Source organism: Oncorhynchus keta, chromosome 12 (genome assembly GCF_023373465.1).
Source record: "Oncorhynchus keta strain PuntledgeMale-10-30-2019 chromosome 12, Oket_V2, whole genome shotgun sequence".
Taxonomy (NCBI): Eukaryota; Metazoa; Chordata; class Actinopteri; order Salmoniformes; family Salmonidae; genus Oncorhynchus; species Oncorhynchus keta.
In genome coordinates this window covers 2723448-2743372 of record NC_068432.1, presented here as the reverse complement: position 1 = coordinate 2743372, position 19925 = coordinate 2723448, and the positions used below count along the sequence as shown (strand labels likewise).

General features: G+C 42.5%; 1 protein-coding gene across 3 annotated transcripts in view; it reads left to right on the top strand.

Moving 5' to 3' along the window:
* Nucleotides 1–2094: 2094 nt before the first annotated feature.
* The window catches only part of LOC118390865 (rho GTPase-activating protein 26-like), a 111543-nt gene continuing 93712 nt past the window's right edge, over nucleotides 2095–19925 (top strand). Inside the window, exon 1 of one of the 3 annotated variants that reach the window (XM_052457608.1) lies at nucleotides 2095–2737. In XM_052457608.1, the coding sequence (XP_052313568.1) occupies nucleotides 2584–2737 (154 nt within the window). In that variant the 5' untranslated portion in view covers nucleotides 2095–2583. The remainder of the gene's footprint in view (nucleotides 2738–19925) is intronic. The other 2 variants (XM_052457607.1, XM_035781572.2) reach the window with 2 other exon arrangements.

The window sequence follows — 19925 nt, the reverse complement described above, 5'->3', positions numbered from 1 at the left end:
CACTCTGTATGAGTCACTGGCTCAGGCAAGGAATGGTGCATGCACTTAGTTTCCTGACATGGTTGGTTAAGAGTTCCACATGGGTGATTACACACCACTCATTCAACAAGGAATAATATTTTGGATGGAACTATGTGATTTCAAAATGAATTCTTAGCCTATACAATTTTGTTAAACTGCTCCCACGTCTTGTAGAACATTCAATGTACATGTTTATTATGGCATTGTTACAGTGGAGGCTGCTGAGGGGAGGACGGCTCATAATAACAGCTGGAACGGAGCGAATGAAATGGCATCAAACATTTGATACAATTCCACTGATTCCGCTCCAGTCATTACCACGAGCCTGTCCTCCCCAATTAAGGTGCCTCCAACCTCCTGTGTTTAGTTGAAAGTAGCTGGAACAAACCACCCTATAACATAATACTATAGACTACTACACTCTTATAAAAAAAGGTGCTACCTAGTCCAGAAAGGGTTATTCATAGGAGAACTGTTTGAGGAACCCTTTTTGGTTCTAGGTAGAACCCTTTTGCTTCCATGAAGAACCCGTTCCACAGAAGATTCTACCTGGAACCCAAAAGGGTTCTACTTGGAACTGAAAATGATTATGCTATGGGAACAACCGAAGCCTTTTGGAACCCTTTTTTTCTAAAAGTGTACAGAATGGGTTACTGGGACACTACTACAATAAATGGAACACTGTACTATACAGCAGATATGGAACACTGATATAAAACAAACAATTCAAAATTGATTTATCACATGTGCCGAATACAACAGGTGTAGTAGACCTTACAGTGAAATGCTTACTTATGAGCCCTGAACCAACAACGCAGTTTTTCAAAAGTAAGTAAAATAAATGCGCTAAATAAACGAAAGGAAAAATAGTAACACAATAGAAATAACAATAACGAGGGTACATACAAGAGGTACTGAGTCAATGTGCAGGGGTACGGGGTAGTCGAGGTAATATGGACATGTAGGTAGGTACACATAGATAATAAACAGAGAGTAGCAGCAGCGTGTGTGAAGAGTGTGTGTGTGTGTGTGTGTGTGTGTGTGTGTGTGTGTGTGTGTACATCGAGCCAGTGCAAGAAAAATAATAATAGATAAGAATAAAATAAGGGGGTCAATGCAAACAGTGTTCAAGAGTAAGTAATAAACATGCAAGGAAGTGAATGATCCAGAGTCACGTTATTTACAACGAGAGGGCTGGTTGAAGGCCCCTCACAGATGTAAAATGATATGATTCATTCTAGGAGCGAATGGAGCACATTGGGAAAGTAGACCCCAAGCAATAAATAATTTTGATCTTATCTTATTTGTAGGCTCAAATCGGTATGAAATCCCTACAGTTGCAGATTTTTAGCAGTATTTGCAATTGCAAATTAAAACTGTATGGAAACTGAATAGCCGAATTAGCATTCGTTATGATCGTACTGTGTTGGAGGAAGTTGCACATCTAAATCTGGAGTTGCCAACACAGTAACCACAAACAAGTGTGGACTTGTATCTCCACTGCACTGCTAAAATCTGCGAAATGCGAAATAACTATTTTCCCTGACATGAGGTGATGATTTGTTACATAGATAAACAGCAAAGACTCTGTCTAGACTGACACGAACACACACACGCGCGCACACACACATACACACTATGATTTATAAAGGGGTTATATATAATTTATAAACAAGCCAATTTATTAGTTTCAAACTGTAATGAACAATTAAGGCATTAGTTGAGTTTGTGATTGATTCACGGTCCCATTATTGATAACATTTCGATTTGCAAGTGTAGCAGATTAAATAAAGGCCTGTGATGTGTGGATTTACCCAGGCCTAACACTTGCTCACAAAATGGGCTCGTAATTTAAACAGTTTAAGATTAAACAACAATTTGTCGCTTTGCTAATACGAGCCTGAGCAGGTTGATGTAACCCCCCAGATAAATTCCCCTTTCTGAAGAGACTTCGATGCGTTCTTGACCAGCCAGCCCTTTCTTTACGCACCCATCTCCTGCAAAATATAGTGCAGTCATTGGTAGTGTGGCTTGCCTCCTCGGACCGTTTTGGAACTCAGCAATACTATTGGTCTACAGCCGCATCCATCATAAGATTATCTGTTTCGGGGTAGGTTGGTACGGACGCCAAAGCTTGAGAGAAAAGGACTGCAATTTAATCGCCCAGTCGAAGAATCCGCAACTATTACCGCGTCTCGTCGTTTCACTTACTTCCCCTTTTCATCACTAATATGATGTTATCATGAGGAATGCACAGAAGGTTTACCTGGGATTTTTGACAGCCAAGAACTGAATATTATTTCAGCACTTCCCTCCCGGACAAGCACAGTTTTTCGCGTGCAGTTTTTTGGTGATGCGGTTTGGATCCTAGGCTAGAAGAAGCCAGATCCACGTTTGCCCGCCTGCATGTTGTCAGAAAGGTTATTGGGTGTGTAATGTAATGTAGCCAGGTACCTGAATATTGCTCTCTGTGTTCTACTACCTTCTTATAATTGGATTGCACATAATAAGTCAAAGATTTCTTCATCCTCCGACCTCGGATACTGTGGACTGGGAGGAAACATGGGACTGCCTGCTCTGGAGTTTAGTGACTGCTATCTGGACAGTCCCCAGTTCCGAGACAGATTGAAGTCTCACGAACTGGAACTGGACAAGACCAATAAGTTCATCAAAGAGCTGATCAAAGATGGGAAGGCGCTCATCCAAGCACTGAAAAGTAAGATAATCCATTTGCTCTTTGTGGGGGGAGAAAGGGAGTGTACACATGACATTAACACAGTTGCAACAATGTAGCACTTTATTGTGACGATGACTGCGCTACTGTGTTCGGCTAAATTACCAAACAATTATGAATGAAGACATTGCCCAATGTATTAGAGACCGATGTGTTAAATCTCTAATGATCTTACATAGTTTACCCAAAATATTTTCACTAACAGCAAAGTGGATTTTAGATTTAAAGTAGCATACAGTGCATTCAGAAAGAACCCCTGACTTTTTACACATTTTGTTATGTTACAGCCTTATTCTAAAATTGATATAAATATTTTTTTCCCCTCATTGATCTACACACAATACTCCATAATGACAAAGTGAAATCAGGTTTTTAGAAATGTTTGCAAATGTATTAAAAATATCAGAAATACCTTATTTACATAAGTATTCAGACCCTTTAATATGAGACTCAAAATAGAGCTCAGGTGCATCCTGCTTCCATTGATCATCCTTGAGATGTTTCTACAACTTGATTGGAGTCCATCTGTGTTAAATTCAATTGATTGGACATGATTTAGAAAGACACACTTGTCTATATACGGTCCCACAGTTGACCGTGTATGTCAGAGCAGAAACGAAACCATGAGGTTGAAGGAATTGTCTGTAGAGCTCTGAGACAGGATTGTGTTGAGGCACAGATATGGCGAAGGGTAGCAAAAAATATCTGCAGCATTGAAGGTCCCCAAGAGCACAGTGGCCTCCATCATTCTTAAATAGAAGAGGTTTGGAACCACCAAGACTCTTTCTAGAGCTGGCTGCCAAACTGAGCAATTGGGGGAGAAGGGCCTTGGTCAGGGAGGTGACCAAGAACCCAATGGTCACTCTGACAGAGCTCCAGAGTTCCTCTATGGATATGGTAGAACCTTCCAGAAGTACAACCATTTCTGCAGAAATCCACCAATCAGGCCTTTATGGTAGAGTGGTCAGACGGAAGCCACTCCTCAGTAAAAGGCACATGACAGCCCTCTTGGAGTTTGCCAAAAGGAACCTAAATGACTCTCAGACCATGAGAAACAAGATTCTCAGGTCTGATGAAACCAAGATTGAACTCTCTGGCCTGAATGCCAAGCATCACATCTGGAGGATACCTGGCACCATCCCTATGATGACGCATGGTGGTGGCAGCATCAGCATCATGCTGTGAGGATGTTTTTCTGAGGCAGGGACTGGAAAACTAATTAGGATTGAGGGAAAGATGAACGGAGCAAAGTACAGAGAGATTCTTGATGAAAACCTGCTCCAGAGCGCTCAGGACCTCAGATGGAGGTTCACCTTCCAACAGGACAACGACCCTAACATGCTGATCAGACCTGTCTGCGTGCGCCATCACGCTCATTTTGATTTTGTCCACCCACACCTGACGCGATCAGGACACGCAGGTTGAAATATCAAAACTCTCAACCAATTATATTAATTTGGGGACAGGTCGATAAGCAACCATTTATGGCAATTTAGTTAGCTAGCTTGCTGTTGCTAGCTAATTTGTCCAGGGATATAAACATTGGTTTGTTATTTTACCTGAAATGCACAAGGTCCTCTACTCCGACAATTAATCCACAAATAAAAGGGTAAAACGGTTTGTTTTCTAGTAATCTCTCCTCTTTCAGGTTTCTTCTTCTTCTTTGGACCTTATATGGCAGTTGGCAACCAACTTTAAGGTGCATTACCACTACCGACTCAAATCAAATCAAATAAAATGTATTTATATAGCCCTTCGTACATCAGCTGATATCTCAAAGTGCTGTACAGAAACCCAGCCTAAAACCCCAAACAGCAAGCAATGCAGGTGTAGAAGCACGGTGGCTAGGAAAAACTCCCTAGAAAGGCCAAAACCTAGGAAGAAACCTAGAGAGGAACCAGGCTATGTGGGGTGGCCAGTCCTCTTCTGGCTGTGCCGGGTGGAGATTATAACAGAACATGGACAAGATGTTCAAATGTTCATAAATAACCAGCATGGTCGAATAATAATAAGGCAGAACAGTTGAAACTGGAGCAGCAGCACAGTCAGGTGGACTGGGGACAGCAAGGAGTCATCATGTCAGGTAGTCCTGGGGCACGGTCCTAGGGCTCAGGTCCTCCGAGAAAGAGAAAGAAAGAGAGAATTAGAGAGAGCATATGTGGGGTGGCCAGTCCTCTTCTGCCTGTGCCGGGTGGAGATTATAACAGAACATGGCCAAGATGTTCAAATGTTCATAAATGACCAGCATGGTCGAATAATAGTAAGGCAGAACAGTTGAAACTGGAGCAGCAGCATGGCCAAGTGGACTGGGGACAGCAAGGAGTCATCATGTCAGGTAGTCCTGGGACATGGTCCTAGGGCTCAGGTCAGTTGAAACTGGAGCAGCAGCATGGCCAGGTGGACTGGGGACAGCAAGGAGTCATCATGTCAGGTAGTCCTGGGGCATGGTCCTAGGGCTCAGGTCCTCCGAGAGAGAGAAAGAAAGAGATAAGGAGAGAATTAGAGAACGCACACTTAGATTCACACAGGACACCGAATAGGACAGGAGAAGTACTCCAGATATAACAAAACTTTGTCATTATGGGGAATTGTGTATAGATTGATGAGGGGAAAAAAACTATTAAAATCCATTTTAGAATACGGTTGTATGGTAACAAAATGTCGAAAAAGTCAATGGGTCTGAATACTTTCCGAATAGGGGTGTTTGTTTTATTTTATTTGACCTTTATTTAACTAGGCAAGTCAATGACGGCCTCCCGAATGCACTGTGTATTGTGTATATATAAAGTGTGTATGGTAATGTGAAACATTTCCATTATCACCTGATCTTTTCCTGCAGAATACGGTTGTAAGATGAAGGACTGCGTGAGTTGACAGGTGCTTGCTGGTCAGAGTTGGGATTTGGAACAATCTACTGTATCAAGCCTCAAACAAAAGTCCCATGTTCACAAGTCACCAGGCAGCAAGTGTGAAGTACAAGAGCTAGTCTTTACATTTAGCTACTCTTGCCTCATACAGTAACACACTGTTACCGCACTACTATACATTACCTAAAGTTTCCACTCCACTCGAACTCATGATAGATGTTCAGAACCGGCCAATAAACTGCACGCTCTTCTGTACAGTCCACTGTCAGCTAACATTCACAGTCTGGACAGCTTTTGTCTATCAGGGACATCTAGAAATCAAACAGAATGACCCGTATTGACCCTAGTCCCAGGTCAGAGGGGAACTGGGGTTAGGGATCGTCAACTATTTTAGCTACTGCTGGTTGTGTAGCTGCAGACACCACAGGCCATATAAAATGTGTTTTAATTGCATATTACATGGGAATAATGTAAGTTTTCACATTATTTTGAAGCGCTCTACTATAGTGAGAATTGAATCCAGAATCAACTTGTCAATCCTTGTTCTGGTTGCTAGCGGTGATTGCACAACAACAATAATATGTTTGTTACCTCTAACATGCTTGTCACTACTCACCACAAGAGAAAGTAAACCATATGTTACACCTGGGGAGTGACTTTAGGCTACTATTCAACCCCCTGTCACATCTGAAATATCAGTGTCATTTACCGCCTCCCCATCCTGTTGGCTGGAGTGTGGTTCCTGTGGGCCAGGCCTACAGTCAGTCACAGACTTCACAGAGCACCAACACCAGCTGTATGTAGTCCACAACCAGCCAGCCTCTGGTGCAAGATGGATGTTCTGTAAGCAAAGGGCAACCTGTCATTAGGGATCCAGGTGAAACGTCTTAAACCTGACCTTAAACATGACATTTCGTGAATCACTCAAATGAAACCAAATTAGGGTTTACCGGCGCTGTTCTGCGGATGGGAAGGCTACATATTTTGACATTAAATGTTGCCTGTTTTGAGTAAATGGGATAAAATGAAAACCAGGTTTTGTTTGAGTTTTCTTTGTGTAAAAGGAGTTTAACCCCTGCCATTGGTTCACCTACTGCGGTATGTCACTGTCACAATAACATAGCTCGAACACACAGGCGTTTGCAATTTTAGTGTGAGGTCATCATCGTCTAGAATGGCAAAGTTGTCACATGGGGTTTTCTGAGGTGAAAAATGCTTCAGCCCCTTGAGTATTTTTACATGGCGATGACTGAGAAGCATATATCGATTTCCACACGGTTTAAAACCATTTAACAACAGACACAGCATTTCAGCGAGGAGAGGTGATATGAATGTCTCCTGTTGCAGGTTTTTATGGACTGTCTTCTAAAGGAGTTTCCATGTATTCTGTCCTCCAGTGGGTTGATGAAATGACACCAGATGGAGAATTAGGGAGTATGCCTGAGTTTCCCCCTCAGAAACTCAGCAGGCTGTTTCTCATAGTTAACTGTTTGTATTTTTCCACCTTACATAAGATGATGTCCTCTCACACTTTCGACGACTGGTATTATGAGGATCAGATGACCAAATGATACATTTTTTGGATATTGTACTTACATAGTTATTGTAGTTACATAGTTATTACTGCACTATTTGCTGTAGGTAGGCGTTACCTTTCTCACCCACACACTCTGTCCCACAGGGACGTACTTACGCTTGGTTCCTAATGGAACCCTATTCCCTATGTAGTGCACTACAGGTCCTATGGGCCCTGGTCAAAAGTAGTGCACTGTATTAGGGGATAGGGTGCCAGTGTTTGTTTAGTTGACGCTGTTGTGAAGTGAATGCAGCTAAGAGGAAGTGAAATGGTCCCTGCATTCTTTCACGTAGCCATTAAACATCCAGGTTCAGCTATAGAAACAGGCCCCTATAAACAGAGGCTCTAAACAGTCTACTCCACTATGTTCCCCTGTAGAAGCATCTCCAACCCTCTGAGAAGCAGAGTGAGAATCCCCAGGACAGAAGTTCGGCCTACCTCAAGAGCACTCTGCTTGGAGGTCCCCCAGCGTGCTTTATGAGTGGTGATGATAGAGCTGGTAAATGACTATCTCTCTACTGTGGTGATGGATGAACCCAATGCAGCCACACAATGTGACTGTGACTAATATACACACACTACTGGCCCAGGGAGTCTCTTTCTCTGTAGGCCCTTTCAGATGTGTGTGTGTGTATGTGTGCGTGTGCGTGTGTGAGTGGGGGGGCTCTTGCCTTTCAGAACAGAGTCACATTATCCCAGTCTGCCTGCGGGAAGGAGAGAGGAGTGGGTGGTGACATGAGGAGTGTGTGTGTGTGTGTGGGGGGGGGGGTCATGAGGAGTGGGAAGGTGTCATGAGGAATGAGGGGTGTTGAGAGGAGTGGGGGTGTTGTGAGGGGGTGTAGTGAGGAGTGGGGGGTGTCGTGAGTAGTAGTGGGGGGTGTCGTGAGGAGTGGGGGGTGTCGCTAGGAGTGGCGGGGGGGTATCGTGAAGAATGGGGGTGTCGTGAGGAGTGGGGGGTGTCATTGCGTCTCAGGGCATTCTACTGAATGCATCAAATGGGAACAAAGGACAAGAAATATGTGCGTGCACGTATGTGAGCGCAAGTGTGTGCGTGTGTGTGAGAGGGGGAGAAATGGGGGCGGTGGGGGTTGGCGTGGGCGGTATTCCTTAAGCAATGACGTAAAGGCGGGGAAATTAGGGCACCCACACCATACAGCTCCGTCTATTATTGCCATTTCTTTGTCAGGGATGCTTCTCTGAGCCCTGAACCTACAGTGGCAGAGCTGCACTTATCACGTATGCTCAGAGACGGTCCAATAATGTGTTTGGGTTATTTTGGCTTTCTACCAAGATGAGCTAACACAATCCAGGTGGACACAGAGTTGGTAAATATTTGAACTTTAGAAGCTTCATTTAGTTACATGCTTCATAATTGCATAGTCATTCAGCCACTCAGCAGTTTGTGTTCAGGCATATTCCGTCATGTGTTTCCACTCACAAAGACGTGAAACGTATTTCCATGGTATGCACCGGTCGAATTCTCTCTATAGGCTGTATACATATAAATGTATGCACATGTTGGTTGTTTTTTTTTCACCACATTCCGCTTGCTGTTAATTTTTCTACAGGGTTTGTGTTACAGAAATGGTAAACCATTAGCCTGCCCTGCAAACCTCCTGCCATGAATTCAGGCCCTATTTCGTTTTGTGCAGGTGGACCTCTTCCAAGCGGCCTTCACATAAATGCTGTGAGTGAAGCGTAGCTGGCCTCTCTCTATGTGCAGGAGAGCAGAAGTGCTGGAGGCACTATTGATGACCCAATGGCAATGTCAGTAGGGGATACACTTAAAGAGGACATATGGAGAGAGAGAAAGAGAGAGGATGAAAGGCAAAAGAAAAGGGGAATTGAAAACCATTAAGGCCTGTTTGGTCCTTTTTAGAAACATGAACATTTTCCATCTGGCGAAAGTATGCACAGAGGCTATGGTTTCTGAGCTGGCCTCCACTCTGGCCTCCTAACCGGGAAAGAGGAAGTGGGTTTTACACATACGACGTGGAGTTTATTTTCAGGGCTCCCACTCTTGAAATAGGCCATTTCTAATGGCCTTTAGTTACATACAGAGCTGTGTGGATTCTTCACATAGTTTCTTCACACAAACACACACAAACAGTTGAAGTCGGACGTTTACATACATTGAAGCAACATCTCAAGACATCAGTCAGGAAGTTAAAGCTTGGTCGCAAATGGGTCTTCCAAATTGACAATGGCCCCAAGGATAGTTCCACAGTTGTGGCAAAATTGCTTAAGGACAACAAAGTCAAGGTATTGGAGTGGCCATCACAAAGCCCTGACCTCCATCCTATAGAAAATCTGTGGGCAGAACTGAAAAAGTGTGTGCGAGCAAGGAGACCTACAAACCTGACTCAGTTACACCAGCTCTGTCAGGAGGAATGGGCCAAAATTCACCCAACTTATTGTGGGAAGCTTGAGGAAGGCTACCCGGATCGTTTGACCCAAGTTAAACAATTTAAAGACAATGCTACCAAATATGAATTCAGTGTATGTACACTTCTTACCCACCGGGAATGTGATGAAAGAAATAAAAGCTGAAATAAATCATTCTCTCTACTATTATTCTGACATTTAACATTCTTATTATAAAGTGGTGATCCTAACAGGGACTTTTTACTAGGATTACATTTCAGGAATTGTGAAAAACTTAAATGTAGTTTAAATGTATTTAGCTAAGGTGTATGTAAACTTCTGACTTAAACTGTAGACATTGGCTACACTGAATCATTCTCGCCCTAGCTAACCACTATCCTGGTTCTAGTCCTCCTTCAGCATTATGGCCTCTTACAGTAAGTCTGCTTTGAAAAATAGAACCCTTACTGGACCAATAGAGAAAGACACAAGTGTGTGTTGTCACGGATCCCCCTGGAACTTTCATTGCGCACACCTGGCTCCTATTCCCACTGATTGTATTTGTATATATGTGCCGTTTGTTCACCATGGTGCTGTCGATTATTGTTATTATGTCCGTTGGTGCATGTCAGTGCCTGTGCTGTGTGTTTTTGTCACATGAGTTAAGGCTGGAGAGACAAATTAGGTACAGGGAGTAAAACATTTAATAAAGAACGGACAAGGAACAAGACAGGAACAGCGTCACCACACAAGAAAACAAAGACAAAAAACAATCAATGTAGAAGTGGGGAACAGAGCTGGGGAACTGACAAATATAGGGGAGGTAATAACAGCTGATGAATGAGTCCAGGTGAGTTCAATATCACTGATGTGCTTGACGAGGGAAGGCAGGTGTGCGTAATGAATGACACGAGTGCGTAATGCAGGGCAGCCTGGCACGCTCAATCGCCAGTGGGGGGCTGCAGACGTGACAGTTTTAGCCTTCCGTGCCCTTGTGGATTGCGCAGATGATTACAGGTCTTGTCTCGTGTGATAGTCATTATGCGCTAGGTTTATTTATTCGAGGTACTCTCTGCTCTTTTGTTTGCGTTTCAACCCTGTGTTTTTGTTACGTGTTTGTTTAGTCTTCGTCCCCGTGCCTTTACAAGGCACGCCGTAATTTGGGGCTTAATAAAAACTCCTATTACGCATTCCTGCGCCTGTCTCCCGAATTCATTCGTACCAACGTGACAGAATAATTGACCATTGAGGGACACAGCGGGAATGGCCCATCTGATGCAGTGACTGGTCCGTCGCTGTCATGCACGTCGATCCAGAGCATCCCAAACATGCTCAATGGGTGACATGTCTGGTGAGTATGTAGGCCATGGAAGAACTGGGACATTTTCAGCTTCCAGGAATTGTGTACGGATCCTTGCGACATGAGGATGTGCATTATTATGAATGGTATGACAATGGGCCTCAGTATCTTGTCCCTGTATCTCTGTGCATTCCAATTGCCATCGATAAAATGCAATTGTGTTCGTTGTCCGTAGCTTACAGCAAAAATTATATGTTTGTACATATGGAACATTTCTGGGATCTTGAAACATGTGACCAACACTATAAATGTTGTGTTTATATTTTTGTTCAGTATAGATGTACTGTGTTGCGTCCAGTTGTTGTGACACCAAGGGTAGGCAAGGGTCATTCAGGGGACTCTCCATAACATAAGCTGTGCTTTGTGTAATTTGGGTGTTTCTGCACTTTGTGCTTTGATACACATTGATTGGATCTGCTGACTTCCAACATTCTTTTTCTGTTGAAACATCATAAAAGACTGGGGGAATAGAACAGTGCAGGTCAGGAACAGGAAAGTTCTGAAGGAGGAAGGCCTGTTTACAATCTCCTGGAGGTTATCTGATGGACAATGTGTGGTCAATAAAGAAGGAACAAGGTTAAGATCTGAAACAGAACACATGGTTCAATCTGAATAGGTAGCAGTAAAGTATACTTGGTTTAGCCACTTTAAAAGGCATTGCAATTGTTGTTTTGACGTTTAGAACCAACCAAAATGGTTGTTACAACCTTATAATAGCCTAATGAATTGAATTGGCAACTACCCTTGTTATTTCACTGTTCCATCTAATCTACTGTATGTATGGTGATCAGGCTGCCCTACCTCTGGCTCTCTGTCACCACACACGCATGTGCACACGCACACACACACAGCCTACTGTATAGTCATCATCAGGCTGTTCTACCTCTGGCTGTCTCAGGGATGTTTATTGTAGGAGTTGCTCTGAGTTATGACGTGGTGTAGGGCCTATAAAATACATTCAAATTTATTTTGCCTGATTTTGTTTAGTTTTTTTTCCGAAATTCCATTTTCTTAGTTGTTTTACCAGGTTTCAGTTTTTTTCAGGTTTTCGCTCTAAAAATCACACTTTGTTAACAGTAAAACAACCAAATGGAATGTTCTAAGTCCAGAACAATGTGTAAACCACATCAAGAGACAATTTTTTAGGTCTGGCAAAAATGGAAGACATTTCAATTTTGGGGTAACAACCCTTTAATGCAAGTGCACATCAGGAAGAGACCATTGTTTGGTTCAAGGGATTCCTTGGCATTTTGGCAATGAGGCCATTTTACCATTCATCTAACTTTGGGGAAGTAGATAAAGGGCATCATTGCCAAAATCACGAAGTATCCCTTTAAGTGGCGTTGCTGTAGCGCTCATGTGATTGAAGAGCTTGCAAAACAGAGCTTGCAAACTTGGTTTGATGAAAATAATCTTCATATTATTATGCCAGGTAGGCTACTTTGTTGTCACAATTTAATTGAGAAGGTTTTTAGGAAAGGCTTTCCATCTCCATCAAAAGAAAGTGATCATTTGCATTATCGCTAACGGCTACACAAATTATAGACATAAGCAAGCACCGCACACATACACACAGACAGGGGCATTCCTGTGCCATTTCAGAAAGTCTTATATTCAGTGTCGGTAATACCGGCTGTTCTAGCTGGCTAGCTAAATGCTAAACGAGCGCATTGCCAACATTTTATACGGTCTCTGAACTAAAGGATTTGCAGGACAGATATCCCAGTTATACAAGTAACAAAATGCTACAGTTTGCTGAACGCACAAAACATATATTAGACAGCTAGGCTCTTGATTCATGAGGGGATTCTCTGCTGTTACCAAGGGAACCTTGATTTTGGAAGAAGATATCCACTTAGCTAGATAGCTAAGTAGCTATTAAATTAGCAAACCAAATGCACAACTGCAGAGCATTTAGCACATTTTAGATAGTTAACTTAACAGTTATAAGATATCTAGCTGGCAAACATTTAGTTGTGAATTCCATACTGTAACTAGATCACCTGGCGCATGCTGCACGACAGTGCTGCACGACCCGTGCTGCACGACCCGTGCTGCACGACCCGTGCTGCACGACAGTGCTGCACGACACACTCACAAGGCTCCAGTCACTTGTCGTTGTGTGCTTGTAAACAAACACCATGTGACAGGGGACTACCGGTGAGCTTCATAATGAACAATTGCAGTGGCTTGCAAAAGTATTCACCCCACTTGGCATTTTTTCCCCTATTTTGTTGCCTTACAACCTGGAATAAAATAGATTTTTTTTAAAGACATTTTAATGTTTTCCCTTAAACCACTTGAGTGTTGCTTTAACAGTATGCTTGGGGTCATTGTCCTGCTGGAAGGTGAACCTCCGTCCCAGTCTCAAATCTCTGGAAGACTGAAACAGGTTTCCCTCAAGAATTTCCCTGTATTTTGCGCCACCCATTGTTGGACAAATTATGATAATGCCATGTTAATGTAAGAGCTGATTGAAAAGACCGCCTGAAATGTCAGCCTGTTTTGGTGGAATGGAGTTTTGGCCTGCCTGGTGACATCACCAGGTGGGACATTGGTTAATAAACCAATATGAAAGCGAGTTCCAAACCTCTCCGTCAATAACAGCTAGTTTTCAGTTTTCCCTCCCCACTCAGACCACTTCCAGGCAGCCCGAGCAGAATTCTTGCTTGAGAATTTGCTCCTTGCTAAGATGCTATTTTTGATAATTTTTGACAATTTTCATTGAAAATAATCACAGTAAGGTACTTCATTGTTACCCAGAAATGATTTAATATTGAGATAAAAAGGGCTTCATTGGACCGTCAAAAGGTATTAGAAATACATCAAAACACAATAATATTGAAGTAAAAACCCCTGCCAACTAATATCAATACTTAATTATATTTAGTTTTTGATAAATTATTTGCCTGTAATATGTTTAAGAAACATTGCCTTGTGCCTTGTAATTCCGTTACCAAAAACCCACATACAGTATCTTAAAGATATTTTCTAATTTCTCTCCCTCATAAGGAGGGAGGCAAATGAAAGTTCACATAACTAACAAGTAAAGGAAGACATTCCAAATAGTTTTTACTGAAAAATCTGTAACAGAATGACTGCAACTGAATTGGCTACAGAGTGAAATCATATTATTCACAAACCACAGTTGGGTCACTTGCTAATTTCTGTATAGTACAGATCAGGGGCCTATGGAGTCATTCTATTACCTTCATTCTGTTACCGGGTGTTAATCCACTTCACATACAATAACCAAAATCGTATTTAAAAAACAAAATCAAGATATCATATCATAGCTGACATCCCATTCTTTCAGCAGACATCTTAGAACCTTAATTCGGAGTAGATATTTAAGTTTTGGAGAAGTTCAGCACATTAAAAAAAACTGAGGGCGATTTTTACTGTCATTCTGTTACCAAACTTCACATCGGCACTGTTCTTCGAGTAAATGTGTTTTTTTGTCAAATGTTGAGTGGAAATTGTTAAAAGTAGTCGTTGTGTTTAAATTTGCATTTTGTTTGAAATACTTTTAAAGAAAAAAAACGGAATCTTATGCGTCATTCTGCTACCATGGAATTGCCATTCGTCTGCCACCAAGAAAACAAAAAATAACTAACATTGGTTAGTATAGCAAGTTGGGCTCAATTTCCCGCCATTCATCATGATCATCATCATCACATAGCCTTGCATTATGCTCCCCTCCATATTTTAAACTTTTTTATTTAACCTTTATTTATACAGGCTTTTCTCATTGAGATAACATCTCTTTTTCAAGAGAGACCTGGTCCAAAGGCAACAGGCGTAACAAAGTTTCAGACAAAAGAACTTACATACACTAACACAACATTAAACAAAACAATAGACAGATGTAAGTACAACAATTACATATTACGTAAAAAAAAACATGAATATCTTGACTAAAAAACAGCTGTCCTAAAGACAATTACACTCTTCTATGATATTTATATCGATCAAGTGATTAAACTCCACCAAAGCATTTTTAAATGCTCTGGAGAGAATTCCAGGACCACGGAGCTGAGTAACTAAAACTATTAAGATAGACCCGAGGACAGGTGTACTGCTCCCTCCCTCCCTTCCTCCATCCTCTCCTCCCAAAACAAGGCTGGTGGCAGCGGCCTTTGGTCTGTGTGATTTCCCCTCTCCCACCTCTCCCCCTGTATGAATGGTGGTCATTGTGTAGGCAGGCCTTTTCACCCCTTGCAGTCAGTGGGCTCTGTGTCTGCTCTGTCTGCTGAAGACAGTCTGCTGCTGTCCACTCCATGAGGGCCAGAGAGGGGGTGGATAGGAGAAGGCGGAGAGAGGGAGCAGAAAAGAAAGCCTGAGGAAGGCAGAGAGACAGCAAGACAGTGTTCCACTCCACCCAGAGAAAGAGTGAGAGATGACAGACCCCAAGGTTTGGTGTCATGGCAGGCCAGCTTATGGTTTTCTCTCTCTCTCTCTCTCTCTCTCTCTCTCTCTCTCTCTCTCTCTCTCTCTCTCTCTCTCTCTCTCTCTCTCTCTCTCTCTCTGTCTGTCTGTCTGTCTGTCTGTCTGTCTGTCTGTCTGTCTGTCTGTCTGTCTGTCTCTCGTCTTGTGTTCCAAGTCTTGAATGTGAGGAAATCGAGGTTCCCCTCTTTCTATATCCTCCTGAAGCTTTCCTGTTTTTTTATTGATGTTCTATCTAAGAGCCAGTAGCCATAAATACAGTAATAATTGTGATCCAGGAACAAGCCTTTAAATCGTTACTACTGGAATGTGTGTTCTTTTTACAACACAGAGGCAGGAGCAGTGCTGTGGTAATATGGAGCCAGACGTTCCCTGTCCCCTGTGCACTCTTACTCTTTCCCCCTGCTAATAAGTGCATTCTTCGCCGAACACACAATTCTGCACGCTCACGCCACGGTTTGGTTTACACTCCACTATTAAATAACTCTTACCGTCCCCTAAATACCTCTTTAGTTTAAAAACTATAGAAACTGTATGTTGGGATGACTTAGAAAGCGCACAGGTCAGATAGTTCCCTCAGCTACACCCAGAGCTCTACTGAACATGCTAATGTATTGTGAGAGTGGTTGGTGACTGTAAAGTGGCTGAAGGGAGAAGTGGTGGTGATGTTGAATATTTTATTTTATTTATTGTATCTTTTACCCCTTTTTCTCCCTAATTTCGTGATATCCAATTGGTAGTTACAGTCTTGTCCCATCGCTGCAACTCCCGTGCGGACTCGGGAGAGGTGAAGGTCGAGGGCCACGTGTCCTCCGAAACACAGTACCCTGCCAAGCCGCACTGCTTTCCTAGATGCCAGCCGCACCAATGTGTTGGAGGAAACACCCTTTCCCTCTGGCGACCGAAGTCAGCCTGCATTTGCCCGGCCGCCACAAGGAGTCGCTAGAGCGTGATGGGACAAGGGGATCCCAGCCGGCCAAACCCTCCCCTAACCCGTATGACGCTTGGCCAATTGTGCACCGCCTCATGGGTCTCCCGGTCATGGCCAGCTTCGACACAGCCCGGGATCGAACCACGAACTGTAGTGATGCCTCTAGCAATGACCGCTGCACCATTCAGGAGGCCGATGCTGAATAATTAACCAGTGGCCTTAACTGGGTGGGTTGCAGAGGTCCAGCTGCTATGTGGCCTCCCTCTCTCTGTCTCTGTTTCTACTCTCACCCTGTCAACAAGGGTGTCCCGCCTGTTGCTGCTAGTTACAGTTGAAGTCGGAAGTTTACCTACACCTTAGCCAAATACATTTAAACTCAGTTTTTCACAATTGCCTGACATTTAATCCTAGTAAAAAGTCCCTGTCTTAGGTCAGTTAGGATCACCACTTTATTTTAAGTATGTGAAATGTCAGAATAATAGTAGAGAGTGATTTATTTCAGCTTGTATTTCTTTCATCACATTCCCAGTGGGTCAGAAGTTTACATACACTCAATTAGTATTTGGTAGCATTGCCTTTAAATTGTTTAACTTGGGTCAAACATTTCGGGTAGCCTTCTACAAGCTTCCCACAATAAATTAGGGGAATTTTGGCCCATTCCTCCTGACAGAGCTGGTGTAACTGAGTCAGGTTTGTAGGCCTCCTTGCTCGCACACACTTTTTCAGTTCTGCCCACAGATTTTCTATAGGATTGAGGTCAGGGCTTTGTGATGGCCACTCCAATACCTTGACTTTGTTGTCCTTAAGCTGTTTTGCCACAACTTTGGAAGTATGCTTGGGGTCATTGTCCATTTGGAAGACCCATTTGTGACCAATCTTTAACTTCCTGACTGATGTCTTGAGATGTTGCTTCAATATATCCACATAATTTTCCTACCTCATGATGCCATCTACTTTGTGAAGTGCACCAGTCTCTCCTGCAGCAAAGCACCCCCACAACATGATGCTGCCACCCCTGTTCTTCACGGTTGGGATGGTGTTCTTCAGCTTGCAAGCCTCTCCCTTTTCCTCCAAACATAACGATGGTCATTATTACCAAACAGTTCTATTTTTGTTTCATCAGACCAGTGGACATTTCTCCAAAAAGTACGATCTTTGTCCCCATGTGCAGTTGCAAACCGTAGTCTGGCTTTTTTTATGGTGGTTTTGGAGCAGTGGCTTCTTCCTTGCTGAGCGGCCTTTAAGGTTATGTCGATATAGGACTTGTTTTACTGTGAATATAGATACCTTTGTACTTGTTTCCTCCAGCATCTTCACAAGGTCATTTGCTGTTGTTCTGGGATTGATGTGCTCTTTTCGCACCATTCATCTCTAGGAGACAGAACGCATATCCTTCCTGAGCGGTATGATGGATGCGTGGTCTCATGGTGTTTATACTTGCATACTATTGTTTGAACAGATGAACGTGGTACCTTCAGGTATTTGGAAATTGCTCCCAAGGATGAACCAGACTTGTGGAGGTCTATCATTTTTTTTTAGGTCTTGGCTGATTTCTTTTGATTTTCCCATGATGTCAAGCAAAGAGCCACTGAGTTTGAAGGTAGGCCTTGAAATACATCCACAGGTACACCTCCAATTGACTCAAATTATGTCAATTAGCCTATCAGAAGCTTCTAAAGCCATGACATAATTTCTGGAATTTTCCAAGCTGTTTGAACGCACAGTCAACTTAGTGTATGTAAACTTCTGACCCATTGGAATTGTGATACAGTGAACTAGAAGTTAAATAATCTGTCTGTAAACAATTGTTGGAAAAATGACTTGCATCATGCACAAAGTAGATGTCCTAACCAACTTGCCAAAACTATAGTTTGTTAACAAGAAATGTGTGGAGTGGTTGAAAAACTAGTTTTAATGACTCCCTATGTAAACTTCCGACTTCAACTGTACCTACTATCATCACTATCAGCAGTTCAAGTCTGAGAACAGATCGATGGGTGGGTCGCTTGACCTTTCAGATATCACCACACACTTATTGTCTGAGTGTCACCACCAGGCACATACACTATCTGGAACAATAGATGGACATCTGTAGTACAGTACTAGTCAAAGGTTTGGACACACCATTCTCATTCCAGGGTTTTTCTTTATTTTTACCATTTTCTACATTGTAATAGTGATAACATCAAAACTATGAAATAACACATGTGGAATCATGTAGTCACCAAAAAAGTGTCAAACAAATCACAAATACATTTTATATTTGAGATTCTTCAAAGTAGCTACTCTTTTCCTTGATGACAGGTTTTCACACTCTTGGCATTCTTTCAACCAGCTTGGAATGCATTTAAATTCACAGGTGTGCCTTGTTAACAATATATTTGTGGAATCTCTTAATGCGTTTGAGCCAATCAGTTGTGTTGTGACAAGGTAGGGCTGGTATACAGAAGATAACCCTATTTGGTAACAGACAAAGTCCATATTATGGCAAGAACAGCTCAAATAAACAAAGAGAAACGACAGTCCATCATTACTTTAAGACAAGAAGGTCAGTCAATGCGGAACATTTGAAGAACTTCGAAAGTTTCTTCAAGTGCAGTCGCAAAAACCTTCATGCGCTATAATGAAACTGTCTCTTATGAGGACCGCCACAGGAAAGGAAGACCCAGAGATATCTCTGCTGCAGAGGATAAGTTCATTAGAGATACCAGCCTCAGAAATTACAGCCCAAATAAATGCTTCACAGAGTTCAAGTAACAGACACTGGACAACATCAACTGTTCAGAGGAGACTGTGTCAATCAGGCCATGGTCGAATTGCTGCAAAGAAACCACTACTGAAGGACACCAATAAGAAGAAGAGACTTAGACCATTGGAAATCTGTCCTTTAGTCCGATGAGTCCAAATTTGATTTTTTTTGGTTCCAGCCACCGTGTTTTTGTAGGACGCAGAGTAGGTGAATGGATGATCTCTGCATGTATGGTTCCCTCCTGGAAGCATGGAGGAGGAGGTGCGATGATGTGTGGGTGCTTTGCTGATGGCACTGTCTGTGATTTTTTTTTAGAATTCAAGGCACACTTAACCAGCATGGCTACCACAGCATTCTGCAGCTATTTGACCAAGGAGAGTGATAGAGTGCTGCATCAATCAACCGACCTCAACCTAAGTGAGATGGCTTGGGATGAGTTGTACAGCAGAGTGAAGGAAAAGCAGCCAACAAGTGCTCAGCATATATGGGAACTCCTTCAAAACTGTTGGAAAAGCATGACGCCGGTTGAGAGAGAATGCCAAGAGTGTGCAAAGCTGTCATCAAGGCAATGGGTGGCTAATTTGAAGAATCTAAAATATAATTTGTTTTTTAACACTTTTGATTTGTTGAACACTTTTTTGGTTAGTGCATGATTCAATATGTGTTCTTTCATAGTTGTGATGTCTTCACTATTATTTTTATAATGTAGAAAATAGTACACGTAAAGAAAAACCCGTGAATGAGTAGGTGTGTCCAGTCTTTGACTGGTACTGCCAATGGGAAGTAAGATCCCTGTCTGGTAATATGATAGCCATGACCGTAATGTCATGTTAACTTGACTCCATCTGGTGAGAGGAGTATAACTGCAGCACATATC